The sequence below is a fragment of the Oryctolagus cuniculus genome, chromosome 6 (genome assembly GCF_051225735.1).
Source record: "Oryctolagus cuniculus isolate XC-2025 breed Fujian yellow rabbit chromosome 6, ASM5122573v1, whole genome shotgun sequence".
NCBI classification, from domain to species: domain Eukaryota; kingdom Metazoa; phylum Chordata; class Mammalia; order Lagomorpha; family Leporidae; genus Oryctolagus; species Oryctolagus cuniculus.
This window is the reverse complement of record NC_142872.1, coordinates 61772183-61792602: the sequence shown is the minus strand read 5'-3', so window position 1 is coordinate 61792602 and position 20420 is coordinate 61772183. Positions and strand designations below refer to the sequence as shown.

Sequence of the window (20420 nt, the reverse complement as noted above, 5' to 3'; positions counted from 1 at the left end):
GTGAGATTAACAGGACTGTGCTGAGTAGCAAAGGATGAGATGCCTACAAGAAAGCTTGATTTTCTACACAGAATATGCTCTTCAATTAGGGTTCTATGGAAAGATGTGAAAACCCTTTCTCCTTGGTGGAATTTTCTTTGATCTAAAAAAATCCAATATATAAAATTGTGAATTTGTATTTATCTATCATCTATTAATGTACCTACCTACCCACCTGTCTACCCATCCATCCAATTTGTTACATACATTTTCTTGGCAAATGTGCTTTTTTCCCCAGATTATGGGACTGCTTCTTAGTCCCCTGCCAGTTTAGAGGATGACATATCTACGAGAAAAGGCAGTCATTGCATTGTTGCTAAAGGTATCAAAATAAAAGGCCAAAGGACTTTGGGCTTGTGAAATGAGATGCATGCTTTTAGTGTAACTTCTCAGTGATCTCTTAGTCGATGTAGTGAAGACATAAAATTGTAATAAAATTTCCCCTTGTTCATTTGGAAATATAAGGGGTAAGGTGAAACAGGACCTAAAATGTGTGTGTCTGGGCCCAAGTCCTGGTTAGCTCTGTAGACTGGTCAACTTTCCTGACCCTTGGTCACCTTGCAACGAGCACAATAACTGTACCATCCTAAAGGGCTGCACAGAGGTTGGAAAGAGAAGCCTGCAGCATGGAGCCTGGCACTTAGGAAGCACTCCATCATGGCTGCTTGTTGTCATTCTTACCCCAGAACTGCTTGTGTTTCTGGAAATCTTGGGTTCACACTACTAGAGAAAAAGACCTTTCTTCCTTGTTTCCTACCCCAAACTTATGTGTCTTTCCTTGACAGTTGAATCGAAAGGAAAGAATACACCCTGGGACTGACACTATGATGTAGCAGGTTACGCCTCTGCCTGAGGTGCCAGCATCCCATATGGGTACTGGTTCGAGTCCTGGCTGCTCCATTTCCAATCCAGCTCCCTGCTAATGTGCCTGGGAAAGCAGTGGAAGATGGCCCAAGTGCTTAGGCCCCTGCACCCTTGTAGAAGACCCAGAAGAAAGCTCCTGGCTCCTGGCTTTGGATTGTCTCAGCTCTGGCCATTGCAGCCATTTGGGGAGTGAACCAGTGGATGGAAGACCTCTCTTCCTCTCTCTCTCTCTCTCTCCCCCTCTCTCTCTTTCTCTTTCTCTGTGTGTGTGTGTGTAACTCTGCATCACAAATAAAATAAATCTTTTAGGCCGGTGCCATGGCTCATTAGGCTAATCCTCCGCCTGCGGCGCCGGCACAGCGGGTTCTAGTCCCGGTTGGGGCGCCGGATTATGTCCCGGTTGCTCCTCTTCCAGTCCAGCTCTCTGCTGTGGCCCGGGAAGGCAGTGGAGGATGGCCCAAGTGCTTGGGCCCTGCACCCACATGGGAGACCAGGAGGAAGCACCTGGCTCCTGGCTTTGGATCGGCCGCAACGCGCCGGCCATAGCGTCCACTTGGGGGGTGAACCCACGGAAAAAGGAAGACTTTTCTCTCTCTCTCTCACTGTCTAACTCTGCCTGTCATAAATAAATAAATATTTTAAAACATGCATTAACAAGCCTGTACTTCCTCAAAGTGAATAGAAATATCTTAGCTTTGCTCCTACCCCTAAAAATGTACACCTCATTCTGGCCACTGGACCATAGGCGCTGGTTTAAGAGAAGCCAGTAAGGCAGAGAAGATGGCAGAGGTGGATCTGAGTCACCTGTGCTTGACAGAACTCACGAACTTTGATGTAGCCTCCTGACCTGACTCCCACTAACTAATGACATGACTTTGAGCAAACCTCTTAACTCAGAGTCAGCTTGTAGGGAGGAAGTGACTTAACTTAAGGACTTAACCACCAAAACTCACTCATTTAACTTTGGTTTTATCATCCTATCCCTATACGTTCAATTATGGCACTTGGTTTAGAAATGAACTTTTTTTAAAAACAAATCCTAGGCCGGCACTGCAGTTCATTTGGCTAATCCTCCGCCTGCAGCGCCGGCACACCAGGTTCTAGTCCCAGTTGGGGAGCCGGTTCTGTCCCGGTTGCTCCTCTTCCAGTCCAGCTCTCTGCTATGGCCCGGGAGTGCAGTGGAGGATGGCCCAAGTGCTTGGGCCCTGTACCCCATGGGAGACCAGGAGGAAGCACCTGGCTCCTGGCTTCGGATCAGAGCAGCGCGCCGCTGGCTGTGGTGGCCATTTGGGGGGGGGGGGGTGAACCAACGGAAAAGGAAGACCTTTCTCTGTGTCTCTCTCTCTCACTGTCTAACTCTGCCTGTCAAAAAAATAAATAAATAAAAAATAAAAATTCCTGGGGCTGGTGCTATAGCATAGCAGGTAAAGCCACTGCCTGCAGTCCAGCATCCTTTATGGAGCCGGTTCAAGTTCCAGATGCTCTACTTCTAATCCAGCTCTCTGCTGTGGCCTGGGAAAGCAGCAGAAGATGGCCCAAGTCCCTGGGCACCTGCACCAGTGTGGGAGACCTGGAAGAAGCTCCTGGCTCCTGGCTTCGGATGGGCGCAGCTCTGGCTGTTTCGGTCATCTGGAGAGTGAACCAGCATTCGGAAGACCTCTCTCTCTCTGCCTCTGCCTCTCTGTAACTCTGCCTTTCAAATAATAAATAAATAAATCTTAAAAAACAAATCCCAAATTAAAACGACACACACACAAAAATCCCTCAAGTGAACAAGTGGATAGAAGACCTCTCTGTCTCTGCCTCTCCCTCTCTGTGTAACTCTTTCAAATAAATAAATACATCTTTAAAAAAAAAAAGTCCCTCTTATTTTGTCCACTGCTAATCCAGTAGCAGTAAAGTTTAAGGAGAAGCAATTGGGATTTAGTCAATAAAATTGGTATCAATCTAGACTTATGTCCTAGCTGGGTAGCTTTGGCCAAGTCACCCACCTTCTCCCTGAGACAGCTCATGCTCTGTTCCCAAACCTCCCTGGGGTATGACCCTTGCTAATGCACGTTAGGCGCCCAACATAGGAACACAACAGGCGGTGAGCAATGACCAGCATGTATGTGGAAGTCACAGCAGGATCAGGAGGGCTGAGAGTCATCTGACAGATGAGACTAGTCCACATTCCCTCCCACACTCCTCCGCCCGAGCAGGGCACTGGAATCGGGCCTTCAACCCACAGTTAAACACCCACGGGGCAGCATCACTGTTCCCTCAAATAGGAGAAGTGAGTTTCGCCTGCACCCCTTCAAGCAAGGAGGCATCACATCTTTCCTGGATCCCATCTAAAGCCCTGGATGAGGCTTCACAGCACTAGTGACCACCGTGCCTTCCAGTCCTCTTCTTGGGCAACTTCAGAACAAGTTTCAAATGCCTTATTTCCTTTAGTGGGTTCTGGAGAGTCACTCCTGGGTGTTTGGATCCTCTCCTCTCTTTTGGTGTTGCAAGGGGGTGGGAGAAAAGTTGAAAATAATCTCCTTCAAGTGGTGACATTTGCTTGATCACATTGCCATTTTTATGGTCTCAAAGCTCTGTTTCCTGAAACAGAGCTCTAATGCAAAGGATGAGGGAAAGCTCAAGCTCAGCTTTTGGCATCTGCATTCACTGATTCACCACCCTCCACGCCCATCTCCCCACAAGCGGGTTTTCTCTGCCACTTAATCAGATTACACACAATACAAAACACGGGTGGTTTGTTCACTCTGGATTTGGACACTGCTGCTCATTTTTAACTTCCTTGAAACAAACTGTACTTTTCCAACTCTGGTCACCACGCTGAATCACATTAAGACAGTTTTTCCAGACACCCAACAATGACACCCACTTTGACTAAATGAGAATTTAAAATATCCTGCAAAGACTCAAGGCATGCCAAAACAAACTGTTCTCTAATAAGAGAAACTGAAGTGGCATCACTAGATAAAACGCATATGGTGGGGCACAAATGTTCATTTTCAGAATTCTTAGGAGTTGGTCCAAAGCCAGTGGCCCCTGTTCTCTGAGCATGGACAGAGGGGAGTGCGAAGGGAATTTGCAAAGGGAGATTCTGAAGGAGGAAACGGATCAGCAGCCAGGCAGATGGCGTGTCACAAAATGGCGGACTGAAAACACAGGCTTCTTGTCTGAAGCAGTGTTTGTGGCCCTTAGGAAAAACAGACGCGGGATGGGCACAGGTGCAGCACAATCAACCAGTTCTGCAAGATGCAGGTGCGCTAGCAGAGTACCCGCTTTTCCTTTCTTCCGGGGAGGGAGGAGGAGGGCTTTAAGGAGGTAAACTGGCCACGGACGAGGGGTTAGAAGCTAGGGCAAGCACTGGGAACCCCAGGCAAGTGTCAACAATGGACCCAGCTGTGGATATGACTACAGGCCAGGGCCAAGCGTCCTTAGACACACTATGGATGACAAAAAACAAGATGGGGTTTTCTAAATGTTAGAATGGTATATTGTGAACTATGTTCCACGAGAGCCAGGTTACCTGCAAATAGTCTGTCCTCAACAACTGGGCCTAGATGGGGGCGCTGCTTTCAACAGAAGCAATGCTTCCTCACTGTAGAGCTTCTCAAAGCCTTAGTAAACTAATGCGCACTATTTTGATTTTCCAAGAAACAGGAAACCTCATTTGGTAAGCTTTTTTCATAACAATTTGTTTCTGTCCTTTTCTTGTGGCAAACGCTATTCTACTCCTCTGAAGCTCACTTACGGGAGACAAACACTGGAGTTTCTTCTTATTATTCTCATGAACTTCAGAAAAATATTACTCTGGAAAGATTTTTAATTCATTTCATTGGCACCTTCAATATTGCTCAATTTTTAAAATTAGGAACTTACTTTCCCTGTAACTGACTGTTTTGTTTTCTTAAATCAAACTAAGTATTTCTGAAGCTTAAACAATTAATTTTTTTCCTGAACTGGGCATGGACACCCTCCCACTATCAAAAGAGGTTAAAAAATGAATTGTTAGGAACAAGGTAGAGCATTTTCTTTGTGGGATGGTTGTAGGTGAACCACCAGGGAAGGAGGAAATGCAGCCCAGTAGCCTGTCACAGCCTTTCCAGACTCACTAGTCCATGATTTAAAACACCAGGAGCGTTGCACCTACATATTATTTCAAGCTAAGAATCACTATATTACTAAGTTGAGTATCACTCGGCTTCAAATATTTCCTAAAAGAAACTACATATACTTAAGATGCTGAAAACCATCCCATGGTACCTAAGGATACTGTAGAGGTGGCAACCCATGTGGCCAGACCTAGGGCTTCCTCAGTGCCCTTCACGCAACTCTGAACACAAGTTGTGGCTATTGACCAGTAAGAGGAAGGGATAGCTGTCCAGTCACAGTTCTGTGACCTGGTACTGCAGGAGCACCCTAAGAATGCTGGTCCAGCCCTCTCCCTTGGGAATCTCTATAGCTGAGAGTCACATACTAGGGGGCTGGCGCTATGGCGCTGCAGACAAAGCCTTGGGTTGTGACACCAGCATCTCATATGGGCACCAGTTTCTGTCTCAGCTACTCAACTTCCAATCCAGCTCCCAGCTAATGCCTGGTAAAGCAGTGGAAGACAGTCAAGTGCTTGGGCCCCTGTACACACCTGGGAGATTCGAATAAAGCTCCTAGTTTCGGCCTGAGTCAGCCCTGGCTGTTGTGGCCATCTGGGGAGTGAACCAGCAAATGGAAAATCTCTGTATTTCTCCCTCTCTCTCTAACTCTTTCAAATAAATAAATACATCTTTGCTTTTTTATGGAGTTGCACATTGGAAAAGAATTTAGAAGCAAAATGTTTCATAGTCTGTTTGTTTCAAGATAAAAATTGCTTCTTCTAGTCCTGAGAGCACTACACTCAAGAAAGAGTAGATACTAAATTTGACAAAACAGGCTATTCTCAGATGTTAAACTCTGTTATGATAAATCCTAACCTTAGAAGTTTGAAAGTGTAGGTTAAAATATAAACATTCTACAATACTTGTAGTCGACATGATCAATGGATCCAATCAAAGACAGCATGTCCAATCTACACACTACTCTCAGAAACTATACCCTATGACACTGAAATCTAGAGCAAGTGCAAACTGGAATTTGAAAGACTTGTTTTTCAAGCCCTCTTGTAGAGTGGCCTGAAATTGAGGCTTTTCATTAATAAAAACTCCAAATTAAACCTCCCCACATATTTATTTTCACTGTTCAACATTTTTTATTTTGATTGAACATTTGGCCTTTGGCAGGTGATGGATCACTCCTGGGTGACACCCCACATACACAATGAAGGCTACAGAAGAACAGAACCCTTCAGGGCAGCATGTGAGACAACAGTACAGGCCAAAGACACGGGGACCACCGAGCTACAGGTTTGCACAAACAGTGCCACTGGCACAAGTCCTCACAGGAATGAGCATTTTCCATATTGCTTTGTTCTGCCTTGGTCCCACAAAGTACATTCCTAACATTTTAAAACGGTTATAGTCCCGACCATGGAAGCATACTCTACTTATATTGAAACGAAATAAGTATATTAAAATAAATCTGAGTTAAAAGTTTTATTCATTCAACATCTCACATTACAAATATTTAAAAATTATATGCATACTGGTATAAATAGTCATTTGCAAACTATTTAATAACATTAATTTTTCACTAGCACTTCAACAAATGAACTCTTTTAAAAAAAGGAACTGTGTTATATAACTTAAGAGTAGAACATACAAAAATAGGAACTTAACGTGAAAATGACTTTAATAAAAAATGAATTACCCTTATTTAAAATGCTATAATAAATACTACAACCTCCCCATACACAGTAAAAACTATATGGAAATTCAGCCAAGTAGTACAATTAACTGACATACTTAAATAACTTTTCCTTCTGATAATATGAGCAATACACGGGAAAAAAAATTAGGGATTAGTAAAAACTAGACACCCACTTGCTAAAAGTTTCACTTCCAAAAAATATAACAAAAATCTGATGAAAATTATAAAAACTAATTATACTTTAAATTTTAAAAATATAAAAAATAAAACAGTTGAATACAATATTGTCCCAATTCTTACAATGCTATCAATCACAGTAGCTTTAAAATAAGATAATAAAATAAAGCAAATGACCAAAACTTCTTTTATTCCATTTTTAAAAATAATCTCAAATTTACATTAGTAGAAAGATTGATTTCTGATTCTTTTCTTTAGAAACACCAGCAAGAAAGAGGATTACTCTTAACAGTAGAAAATGACATTTTTAAATGTCTGCAATTAAAAACAAAGAATTACACTGCAAAGATCTTTCAAAAGTTTGAAATAAGTATTGCACATAACTTGAAGTTAACTTGCCACAATTCATCACATTCAAGTTTTAAATCACCTTTTAACAGAAGATTCAACTCTTCAAAACAAAAGGGGTGAATTATCAAGTCTTTCCAACAGCACTCTCATAAAATGCTAAATTCATTCACTGCAAGTTTTATTTTGCATTCTGCAGAGGTCTGTGTATGGAGAAGTATATATATTATACCAAAGCGTGGGGACCAGAAGGGGAAAGGAGAGGGTTCCTTTACATAGAAAATAATCAGAAACACTTTATTTTACATTGCAAAAATAACCATGTAATTACTCTGTAACTACATTGTAAGTACATGGCTGGTGCCATGCTAGTGCCTAGAACTACATGCTTGGTAAATTGAAGTGATACCCTAAAATCTGTAAACTAATTACATGTTAATTATGTCTGAGTTACATGGTAACTCCCACTACAATCCCATGTAATCTGAAGGACATGTAATCAATAAAGTTCAGAGTAATAGATAATCATTGTTTATGCCCTGTAAATTGAAGTGTAACCAAATAATCTGTAAACACGCTTGTCACACAATCACAAGTAAGTATTAGTAGAATAACAATTTCTTACATTAGTCATGCATACTAACATTACACACCTGTCCCACGGCAGGCTATTTTTTTTTCTTATATATAATTTAAAAGAGCAGACATCTCTGAATCAAACACTTAACATCAATTTATTAATATTAAAAATGGCTAAACATTCACCAAAAGTGTCTGCATTTTATGAATAATTTTAAAAACTTAGTAAGAAGCTGTAGACAACTTTGTTATTTTAAATTTCTACCCTATGCTTATGCATTTAACTTTTTTTTTTTAAGGAACTACAGTGTTATCTGTCATTTTCATGCGCATTTTTTTTCATTAATTTGTGACTTTACATAGACTATTTCTTAAATTATAGGTACACCAATAGCTGGTGCTGGGGAAGGATGTTTAAGCAACATGCTTTCTCTTCTCTGCAGACTCTAAAATAGCATTGCCAGTGCACAACATTCATAATTTAAAATGTATGCAGAGCACTGAAATGTATAAAAAGCAGAATATAAGAAAATAAAATTTATTAAAATTATTTATATTAAAAAATGAAGTATATGAAGATCTCTCAGTAATAAAAGTACAAAAAGCTACTCTTTGCAATATGAAAAATTGAGGTATTGCATAAAGAGATATCCCGTCAGTGAAAAGTGTGCCTAAAAATGTTCACTGTTGGAAAAACAAGATATACAAAAGTAGTGCATAACAAATATACATTATGTGCATGACAAAATAAGTTAGCTACAAAAACACTGTACCGAAATTCAGCAGGTCATGTACAAAGGGAAAAATTATTATTCAAAGCTAGTTCTCAAACAGTGTTATTTCTTGTTAACTCATCACACCTGTTTACTGAGTAGGAACAGCACAATAGCACACCCCAAGCCACCTACCTACAAGCAATTAAAAAAATAAAAAAGAGGCAAATGAACATTCCAATTAGAATTATGTAGTTCAGGAGAAAAGAAAAAAGTCCCTGACCAGCTACACAAGAGCACCCTCCATTCGCATGACTTGGCTCTCACTATCGGCGGGGAATTTTTTAAAAGCAGCTCCCTTTCTATGCTTGACTATCATACAGCAAATGCCTCCATTTTGACCTTTGGAACTTAACAGGTATAGTTCATTAAAGCCTGTATTCAAACTAAAGGACTGCTTTTCCTTAAGATAATCAGTAGGGGTCATCAGCCAGGTGGTTCCACAGCAGTGCTGGGGCAAGTCTTTGGTTTTGAAGGATCTAAGATGGTACTGTTAGGTAGCACAACTAGCAAGACTGCCATCAGATGTTTTGTTTTCAATGTTTTGCACACTGATAATAATCCTTTTGATGGTGGATAGGGCATTTAATAAAAGAATGTCAATTAAAATAAAAGTTACCTCCATGACTAGGGCTTCAAGAGACCATCTTAAATTTACCCCTGAAGCATACCGTTCAACACATAATAATGTCTTTCAAAGCTAGAATTGTATTTATAATAAAGCATGCATTACTTGATGAAGTTGGCACTTCAAACACTGACTATGTCCCATGCTAAGTTCTGAAACTGTAATGTTATTTTATTTTATAGGAAGAGTAGGATAAACATACGGACCTTTGCACAGATTTACACAGTTACTTAGTTCAACAGTGCAGAACACTTTGCAACTACTTTTTTTTTTTTCAGTTTTCTATGTTACAACTAAATTACAGGATATTTAAAGTAACTTTAAATCTAAAAGTAAGCCAATCAGCAGCCAATTTGTATACTGTTTTTGTCTTCCAGTTTTGGTGACAGGTGTACTGTAATACAAAATAAAAAAATGATATCCTTGAGGTATCTCTAGATCTGTTGTTGTTGCTTTTTTTAAAAAAAAAACGTCAAAATGGAGAGCAAAGGCTGACACCTGATGTGTGTTAGTTAATTAGGATATAGAGTTTATATATAACATCAAAAAATAAAATGTATACATTTGTTCTTCAGGAGAGGAAATGCTAGTTTTCCCACCAGTTGTCATTCACTCTAGCTTTGGTAGGTTTCCTGGGGCTGTGACCAGATAAGTAAGTTAAATAAGTGCACTCCCCTCAGTAGTAAATTTACCCAATTCTACATTCTGACTTTTAAAAGTTCTTAAAAGAAAATAAACATAGCTCTGCCTACTTTACTATTTTTTTTCTGATGTGGTAGTAACTTTGAGACATAATAAAATTATAGTCAGCCTCAAAACCCTTAAAATTAATTATAATGCTGCTCAGTCTTGCTCATGCATTTGTTTAACATGCTCTTTCCTGTTAATAATTGTTAACTTCCTCCATTGCTGTTAAAAGAATAAAAAGGGGATGAAAAAAAGAGAGACAAAAAAGATGAAAGAAAGGAGAGGAAAAGGCAAAAGCACTTCCCTGGGGGAAAAGTTGTGTCAGGATAGACCGATAGTGTTACTGTTGCATGGTTATTTTAATAAAAGTATTCTTATATGTTATATTATTAACAATAATTTAATTAAAAACCCAAAATACTCTATTGTTTAATTTCTCTTTTAATAATTCTTTCTCTCCTCTAAGAAAATGTTGCAGGAAGTTTGGATCCTCTTGGTCTCCGGCAGAACAAGAGATTAAAACTTCCATGCAACCTGATGTCAATAAGAAAAAGGAGTTCATATGTATTGTTTGCAGTGACACAAGAATCTACAAAACACCTATATTATAGGTCATTCTTCTCATTATACTATTGTTAAGTTACAGACTGCTACAAAAGGACATGCCGCGTGAGGAGGGTGAGGAAGGGGTCAGAATTAACAGAAGAGTGCACTTATTCTGAGGCCTGAAAATGAGCACTGTAGTTAGTTATCCTTTAGTTCCAGCGGAATGAAATATGCCGAGGGCGGTCACCGCCTTCCTTCACCAGGGGCTTGTGGAATTCCCTGCCAGCACGAGAATGAATAGCAGCCCAGCAATATTCACAGTAATACTGCAGACAGGTAACATTAGCACAGAAAAATGGAGCAAATTTTCCCCCACAACGGGCCCCCTGACATTCATCACACAGCTGATCATCCAAGACATATGGCTTAACTTCCACCTGCAAGCAAAAATAAAAGAGAGTTTACCTTTTCCAGTGACTGAACCAGGCAGCTCTTACCAAACGTGCACATTTGCATACACTGTCTGAATTAATCTGTGCCAATGAGTCCAAGAAGAAAGTGCCAGTGATTCACTTAGAGAAACTAAAGACAGTGTATCTTTTAAGAGACTGGTCAGGCTTTTATACCTATCACTGTACATTTATGTTTTATTAAATAAACACCTTTCAAAGGAAAAAAATAACTTCACCAGAAATCATAAAGTAAAGCCTAAAGAGTTGAGATGAGAATGTCATGAGACTAAAACCACAGATTGTTCATAGACATAAACCCTCATTTTAATCAGATCTTGATTTCTGTCCTATCTGAAATGATCATTTTAAAAAGACCAACTAAGAGCTTCCAAGTTCCACCCAGAGCACTTGCAATACCCAGATCCGTGGGAAGATGCGCCACATCTGCATCATCAGCTTCTGAGCTGTCAGTGGGCCTGGTTCAAGGTCTCTGTTTACAATGTTACACAGATCTAGAACTCCAGCCCTAAGCAAGATGCAAAAGCTTGCTTTTGTTCTGTCAAAAACAATGGTTTATTCAAGTCTAAAAGACAGGGGTGAATGTATAAAACTGGGCCTCTTCCAGTGTGCAACAGGTCAGCTTGTCATTTGAGCCTCTCAAGTATTAAAAATAACCTGGCGATTAATTCACCAGCTAGAAAAGGCTTGACTATTTTTAGCTTTGGAGAAACGCATGGATGCAAGCCCCTTCCACCAGGCTGTCACCATCATTGGTCTCATGCGGTTCTGACAAGGATTCCTGACAAAGGAGAGCCATGGACAAAAGGAGAAGAGTGCCACAGAAGGGGAGGAAGGGCACGTGTAACTGCAGCATTCCACTTATGGCCCTGAGATGGTTCCATACACATCTCTGGAGTGTAAAGAACACTCAGCAAAGGGTGTCACTGTAGAAAAAATTAAGTCTAAATTTCTAATGACTAACCTCACAACTCGGAAGCCTGTGTTAGAAGCAAGAGTGAGACGTAGATATTTTTTAGGGGGAATAAAAAACAAGTAGGCACCATATTAACATATACTGTAATTAATCTTGTCTCCTTCCCCCTTTCTCTTTAATATATTCAGTGTATTGTAGGATGACCATTATAAACTTACATTTGTTACTGCCACTGAAATATAATATACACTGCATGTAACCAAACAGCAAGTATAAACCACTATTGACTTGACAGTTTCTACATCATGAATTGAGAACAGCACAATAAAATCAATCACTAAGAGTTTTTTTGAGCACAATGCTTCAGAGTGTTGGATATCAATGGCAGCACTCATGAAAGTGCCAGTATACCATGAAATAAAGAGTTTACACCAGAATATAAATCAACAGATTGCTTCCTTCATCCAGAAAATGTTTCTATGAGAAATCAACAACTGAACTCAATAAACATTGTGTTTAGCAATGCAGTGGTGCGTATTCTGATGTAAAGTCCTGTCTTCTTACAAACTAATAACAGTTTGCAGGTTGGCAATTGCTTTACAGGCCATACTTTGAATAGCATTGGTATAGAGCACAGTTCTACAAGAACATTAACTCATGAGGACAGAGATCTCCTGTCCTAGGCACTAAAATATGTGTTGAAGTCATGAAACACAGAAATAAATCTGTGAACACAAAGAAACAAGACACTTTAAACAAAGATTTTTAAATATTATACATTGGAAAGAAGTTGCTTTCAGTTTTTCCCCAGCCTTGGAATTCAGAGAAGTACACTCACCAAAGGGGAATTTAAGAAGTGCTGAAAATAATGCTAACTAGTTATGACCCAATTCCAGGTGGCACATTAGACTACAAATGAAAAGATAATTTATTTGACTTTATCTTTTATGATGAAAGATTTCTAATAGAAGCAGTCTTGCAAGTAAATTTATTCCATCACATGTTACCACAGTGCTTTGAGAAATAGAGATTTCTGGGGCATTCATGATGTACCAAGATTGAAAAAAGGTCAGGGAATCTCAAGCACATTCATGTTCATACATGAATAACACAGTATTGTATAATTCATGGTATAATACAGTACAGGGAATTTGGGATGTTTTTTTTTTAAAGGCAGGGTGAGAGAGAGAGAAGCAGAGATAGAGAAAGATCTTCCATCTGCTGGTTCACTCCCCAAATGGCCAATGGCCGGGGCTGAGCCTGGCCAAATCTACTGCTTTCTGAGGCCATAAGCAGAGAGCTAAATCAGAAGAGAAGCAGCCAAGACATGAACCAGCACCATATGGATGCTTAGCCTACTATGCCACAGTGCCAGCCCCAGAATGGGAGAACTTTATGTGATGTTAAATTGATAGCCATCAGTTATTCCTATTGGGTCAATTAAAGGTATGCTGTATAATACATACAAAAATTTTCTTCAAATTGCTTCTCTCAGTTTTTTGAGTACCCTAACCAGAAAATATAATTAGTTTACTTGCGTTAATCTTTCCTAAACTGTTACCTCCATCCATCCATCCATCCAATATTTCATTAAGTTAATCATTCAAAAAAGGTTTCCCTAGGAGCCGGTGCTGTGGCACAGCGGGTTAACGCCCTGGCCTGAAGCGCCGGCATCCCATATGGATGCTGGTTCGAGACCCGGTTGCTTCACTTCTGATCCAGCTCTCTGCTATGGCCTGGGAATGCATTAGAGGATGGTCCAAGTCCTTGGGCCCCTGCACCTGCGTGGGAGACCTGGAGGAAGCTCCTGGCTCCTGGCTTCCGATCGGCGCAGCTCCGGCCAGTGCAGCCAATTGGGAAGTCAACCATCGGATGGAAGACCTCTCTCTGTCTCTCCTCTCTATGTAACTCTGACTTTCAAATAAATAAATAAATCTTTAAAACAAACAAAAAATGTTTCCCAGGGCCAGCAATGGCTGCTGTGGTACAGCAGGTTAAGCCCCCTTCTGCAGTGCTGCCCCACTTCTGATCAACCCACTTCCAATTCAGCTCCCTGCTAATGTGCCTGGGAAAGCAATGGATGATGGCCCAAGTCCTTGGGCCCCTGCACCCATGTGGGAGACCAGGAGGAGGCTGCTGGTTCCTGGCTTTGGACTGGCTCAGTTCCAGCCGTTGCAGCCATTTGGGGAGTGGACCGGAGGATGGAAGACCTCTCTGTCTCTCCCTCTCTCTGATATTCAAATACATAAATAAAATTTTAAAAGTTCCCCCATTCAAATATTAGTTGACATATTTAGAAGTCGATTTCTAGGACTTATCAGAATGTAGTTTAGATCTTACCCGTTTATCTATCTCTCCATGCTGCAGCTGAACAAAGCGGGCACTGATAGCAGCTATGTAACTCTGTTGATTAGAGAATGCAACTCGCCCAGCTCCTTTTGGGTATTTTAGCTCAGGGTCAGTATCAATCCCAGCATAGCACACACCTCCATATAGCCGATCCATTATCATCGCAAGTTCCACTAAGTAAGAAATGAGCAAAAGGAGTATTTTAAATCTGGAAAATTCATCTGGCACACCAATGATTTCATCAAAAGTAGTTCATTTGTACTCTGAACTCACATCATTATCATACTTATTAAACCCAAAATTATTACTACAACTGGTGGTCCACTGTGTTAACATTTAGTGTTTAAACTATGAGCAACAGTTTATGTTCCCTGTTATTCTTCACGACCCTCCTATGAGGTAAACAGTTGTTTCCTGAGGAAACTGAGTCACAGAGGGTGTTCAGTCTGTCCAAGGTCACAGACAGCTCAGTGACAGCACTGGACTTGGTGCCCCAGGTTTATCTGCTCTGTACTATATTTCTGCCTATATTTACCGGTTACAATGTACTGCTTACCATAATAATTACGTTAACTCTAGAAAACAAATTGGGAGACTCTGTTTATGGCCCTCCTAGCCTATCTCCATCCAAATCCTATTTACCTTTCCCTAGAGTCTAGACACATTTTTTCATATAAATATTTAGAATAAAATTGCATTTGCATTCATTTTATGATTTTTAAAAATCTTATTCATACTGTTAAATCTCAAATTATTTGAAATTGAGAATATAATCTCTGCAAGTACTAATCTTAAAAACGTGACACATGGCTGAGAAGCCTATTCTGTTTCAGAACTCAGTAAGCAGCTGCTGAGCATATGAGGACATGAGAAACAAATGCTGACTGTCTTGATCCATAATCTGTTCTTGAAGGCGTTCCTTTTTCCAGATGACGATGAGAGTAGTGACGACGAGCACTGTGAGGCATTACACTAAGTACTGGGCATGGGCTACCTTATACAACCATCGAAAGAGTTCTAAAAGTACTTACACTTTCACTGCATTTGACAGGTGAGAAAACTGAGAATTCGAAGAGAAACTGCATAATTTGTCCAAGGTTACTCAACTATTATTTAAGTGACCCAGGAAAGGGGTCATTAATTAATGACCCCAGGAAAGGGTCACTTAAATCCATACCTAGACACTTTGACACAAAACTCTCACTCTTATACATTAACCCAAGTGCTTATGGAAAATTTATTCTGAAAATCTATATATTTCATATGTTAGAGCATAGAGGTTTCTGGTCTGTTTAATCATACCAGCTCGTAATGGTCGAGGAACACCACCAACAAAGATAGTTTTCCGTGGGTCAAGTGGCTGTGAACCATCCATCACAAAGTCACTGTCACTGAGATTCCATGGCCGAATCTGTACCTAAGAAGTGTGCAAACCAAAATGTTTCATTCTTAATCCAGGCAATTTACACGAGAAAGAGTTTAAAGTTATTGCAGATATATCATTTTTTAAAGTGATAATCCATGTCATCACAAACAAAAAGCTGTAAAACAAGAAGACCTAAAAAGAGTGTATACCAACCCTTCATTTTTTAGAGTAAATGGAACCAAGGTGTTAAATTCAATTTATGGGCTACGATAAACCAAATCATTTAACATATCCTTAATTGCCTATAAGTGGATTAGCTGTTTTTCAGTTTAAGTAGGCCTTTAGTATACTAAATCCCCATAATATCTACATAATTTAAATTTAGCATGGTATCCCCATGGCAATCAGCATACAAAGGTAAATAAACTAGGATTGTATACCCAGGGTATGACTAGGAAATGGAAACCACATCTGATATTAACAATGTCATCTCAAAAAGCATTTCAAAGTACAAATATTGATATTTGCAATAAAATTTTTAATAAAAATCACTTCAGTATATCCAATAGGTCAATCAATAATCCTGTGCCTCATTTAAAATTGTTTTCATTTATTAACTGCTAAACGTCCACATCAAAGGCTCTGGGTTGACAGCTAGGTATTCCTAAACTTGCATTCTAACAAAGTCCGGTGCTAGAGATCCCAAATTCAAATACCTACAGGGATTAGCAGGGAACCTAAATAAGTAAAGCAGAAACAGTTCAAGCCACAGACCTTAGAAGAATGTTCCTTACCTAGAAAATCTCAAAAAACAAGGGAAGCTCCCCAAATTTTTACTTGTTCTGGGCCCATTAATGACTTCATTTTACACTGTACTCAATATACTGAGTGTTAATAAATTGTTGATTGCCAGATCCATAAGAATCAGCCAGTTGCTATTCTTGAAGACTTTTTTATGATAAAGAAAAAGACATTATGCAGTGTACCTGTCTATAGATAGCTACATATACACAAGATCCATTTTACTTTGGGGCTGTATCATATGCAAAAAGTTAAGGACAGTACTGGGCAAAATCTGGACCAAAGAGAGGAAGGAAAAAAACATACATATATTTGTGATTTGACTTCTATTAATTACTGAGGAAATTCAGCTACTTTATTTTTATCAAATGCATTACCAAGTGAAGTCTTTCACTAGTAAAGACTCAATAATATGTCAACTAACAAAAAATCCCATTTCAAAATAACATGCACAGATAAACACATTGTCAATACTAGGAGCTTAACAACCAAATAACTTTTTTAAAATTTAGATTCTATTTACAAACAAGTCAATTAAGTACAACATACAAATCAAGATGTCTATGGAGACAAGAGTACAGACAAGAACAAAAAGCTGTATTAGGCTAGACCACACTTACTGGCTTATCCTTGATAGTGGGACTTGATACACACAGGTAGAGTTTACCATCTTCTTCAATACATGCATCAATGAGAGCCTGAACAGAGCTTTCATCTTGAAACAGCAGGAATGCATAGCCTGAAGGAAAAAGAAAAAGACAATTTATGTTTCTTTTTTTTTTTCCTTTTTTTTGTAATTGCTCAGGGGAAAGGGAGCATAAACTAAGTAAGAGAGAAGTAGAAAGTGGGGAAAAACAAAACATTCATACTAACAGCCTGAATACTAACAACATATACTATTTTGACAATACCTTCAAATATCTTTTAGAATAAATTTGAATTAAAAGTATATTAGGCAAAAATTTTAAAGATGCATTCGGAGATATGCAAGTTCAGCAATGAAAAATTTTCAAGTGATGGTAAACTTTTATGAAATAAATGGAACAGAAGGAAAAACTGTACATATAAGTTGAATCTTGAGAATTACCTTTAGGAGGAAAATAGGATTTGCTCTCTGCTTTATGAGGCCAGTCCACAATCAAAGGGCCAAAGCGACGAAAACTAGCTGTGATTTCATCTAATGAACAACAAAACAAAAACACTAGAGTTAAATATTTTTATGATCATTTTTTGGAAATAGTTTCTTTAAAAATGTTTAAATCCATACTATCCAAGAACAGAAGAACTTCTGTATCCCCTTCATTGATACTTTGCACATTTGCCTTCACTCTCTTCCTTCTATCTTCCCTTTCTTCTTCCTATCTGTATGAAAATCTAGCCATTTATCCATTATCTTTTTGACATGATTCTTGGTACCACCAAAACAGAACTGTTGATCCCTGCTTAAAGCAAGGTCAGGTCTTTATAAAGCATCAACCTCTCAATCAGGAAATCAATATTGATATAATACTACTGCCCAATTTACATTTCAAACTACCCAAATATATCTTTTTTCCTTTGTGATCCAGAATCCTAGCCAGAAAATGTTATATTTACAGATTATATCCCTGGAGCATCAAGCTTTTTGAATTTGCACAGCTCCTCATTCCTTCCTACCTTTCATATTCACTCTGTAGAATGACTATTATGGTCTGACTCTTGGTGCTGGAGCCTAACCCTCAGTAAGAGGTGTTTGAAGGGTGAGAGGGGTTAGTACGTAATCAGGTTCAGGAGTAGAGCCCTCACCAATGGACTTAGTGTCCTTACAGAAGAAAAGGCCCATATGCTATTACAGTGAAAAGACAGTCATCTACAAGGAAGGCACTCACCAGACAATGACTCTGCTGCACCTTGATCTTGGACTTCCCAGTCTCCAGAACTTTGAGAAAATTCTTTTGTTTATAAACAACCCACTCTATGGTATTTTGTTAGAGTAGCTCAGATTGACTTAAGATAATAATGGTCCTCAGTTGAGATCTATACGTCAAGGCGTAGCAGGTACAGCTGCCGCCTGCAATGCCAGCATCCCATATGGGTGCTGGTTCAGGTCCCGGCTGCTCCACTTCTGATTCATCTCTCTGCTATGGCCTGGGAAAGCAGTAGAAGATGGCCCAAGTCCTTGGGTCCCTATACCTACGTGGGAGACCTGGAAAAAACTCCTGGCTCCTGGCTTCAGATCAGCGCAGCTCCAGCTGTTGTGGCCAGTTGGGGAGTGAACCAGCGAATGGAAGTCTCTCTTTATCTCTTGCTCTCTGACTCTCCTACTCTCTTTGTGTAACTCTGACCTTTGAATAAGTAAATAAATCTTTAAAAAAAAAAAAAAAAGAGCAAAACCAGGGAAGTAATGTAAATGTCTACTACCCACAGGATGGATCACGTGTGGGCTTTAGAGAGAGAGAGATCTGCACTGCTTCCCCATGACCAGACTCATGCCTTGCATTCCAAACAGGAATACCACCATCATAATGATACAATGCTGCCCCACCATACCACTGGGCATGTTAATCTTGATGGTTTCTCTACCAAAAGTAAACCATTTTTCCTTTTGTGTCTGTTTAGTATTTTGCAGGGGGACACTGTGTTAACAATCACCAAAATCCTCTTCTCTCATCAACCTTGGCATCCACTGAAAATTCCTGCCTACATCAACTACACTGATGGTCGCCAAATGCTGATTTCTATTTTCACCATTCCTTTGACATTTACTAGTTACTATTATGTACTAAGGAAGAGCGTTCCCTTCTGTTTCTTTTATTTATATCAATATGAACCTATTTTATTCAATAAGTTGTAATCTAACTTTCTCTTCATTTATTTTGATGCTCAATTTGGCCAGTGGAGTCTTCTGACCTATCCCCATCATTCTTTAAGCATTTTCATACTTTCTGGCCCAAGAAGATACTCCAGGCTCATCTTGTTCTCTCCTTGCCCCAGCCCTACCATCAGTCATTTTTATGAAGATGTATGGTTCCTTTCAATGGTAAAAGATACCTAGAAACTGAGATTCAGGTGCTCCATAAAGTCATTGCTAATGGTATTCATTATCTCTAAGTCTTCTCAAAACTAAAACATAAATGAATACAAACATACATTTTTAACTTGTTATGGTTGAAACAGGAGTTAGCTTTCCAAACTGATGCAGATGTTTAAATCCCAGAGTCTTATGTTAACATCTAATGAATTAATATTAATGGTTGATAGATTAAGGGCAGAGACTTGACCTAATTATGATGCCTGAAAGCAGGGTTTCTGGAAAGTGACTGGATTAAATTATGTTGTCAGCACAAGTTGATTCACAGTATTAGAAGGAAACTACATAGATGGTAGGAGTGTGCTCTGTTTCTGATTTTTTGGTTGGCCATACAATTGCCCCTCCACCATCCTTTAGCCTCACCAGATACCAGAACTCAATACTGTGAACCTCTGAAATGAACCTTCTTCCTTCCTAAGAAGTTCCTTTTAGGTATTTTAGTTTAAGTATGAAAGACTAATATAGAACTATTTTGAGTCTGTGTGTTTATAAAAGTAAATCAGTTCATATTGATATTTCCAATTCCATTACAACATCTTAGGGTTTTTTTTCTTTTCTTTTTTAGATTTATTTACTTCCTCATTTGAAACTCAGAGTGACAGAGGGAGAGGCAGAGAGAGATCTTCAATCTGTTGGTTCACTTCTCAAATGCCTGCCAACAGTAGAGGCTGAGTCAGGCTGAAGCAAGGAGCCAGGAACTCTATCCGGATTTCCAACATGGGTAGCAGGAACCCAAGAAGTTGGGCTATCATCTGCTGCCTTTCAGGCTCATTAGTAGAAATGTTGGATCAGAAGTAGAAACAGGATCCAATTGCAGGTATTCTGATATGGGATGAGGTGTCCCAAGTAGCAGTTTAATGCACTATTCCACCATACTTGCCACCTCCCTGAGTTTTTAAAATTCTCCTTTCATGGTGAGAAAAGAAGCTCCCATGATCTATGATGTATTTACTTACTTGCTCAGAATAACCAATCTTTTATCTACCTTGCTAGCCTCCAGCTTCTACCCTA

The 20420-nt window shown here is 39.5% G+C and overlaps 1 protein-coding gene across 4 annotated transcripts in view; it reads right to left on the bottom strand.

Annotated features, from left to right (window-relative positions):
* Nucleotides 1-6470: 6470 nt before the first annotated feature.
* CPEB4 (cytoplasmic polyadenylation element binding protein 4) overlaps nt 6471-20420 on the bottom strand; it is a 72269-nt gene continuing 58319 nt past the window's right edge. For all 4 annotated transcript variants that reach the window (XM_008255399.5, XM_002710388.6, XM_008255397.5 and 1 more), the window contains 5 exons: nt 17427-17516; nt 16960-17078; nt 15475-15589; nt 14164-14345; nt 6471-10874 (listed from right to left, as the gene is read on the bottom strand). In XM_008255399.5, coding sequence (XP_008253621.1) covers nt 10647-10874; nt 14164-14345; nt 15475-15589; nt 16960-17078; nt 17427-17516 — 734 coding nt within the window. In that variant the 3' untranslated portion in view covers nt 6471-10646. The remainder of the gene's footprint in view (nt 10875-14163; nt 14346-15474; nt 15590-16959; nt 17079-17426; nt 17517-20420) is intronic.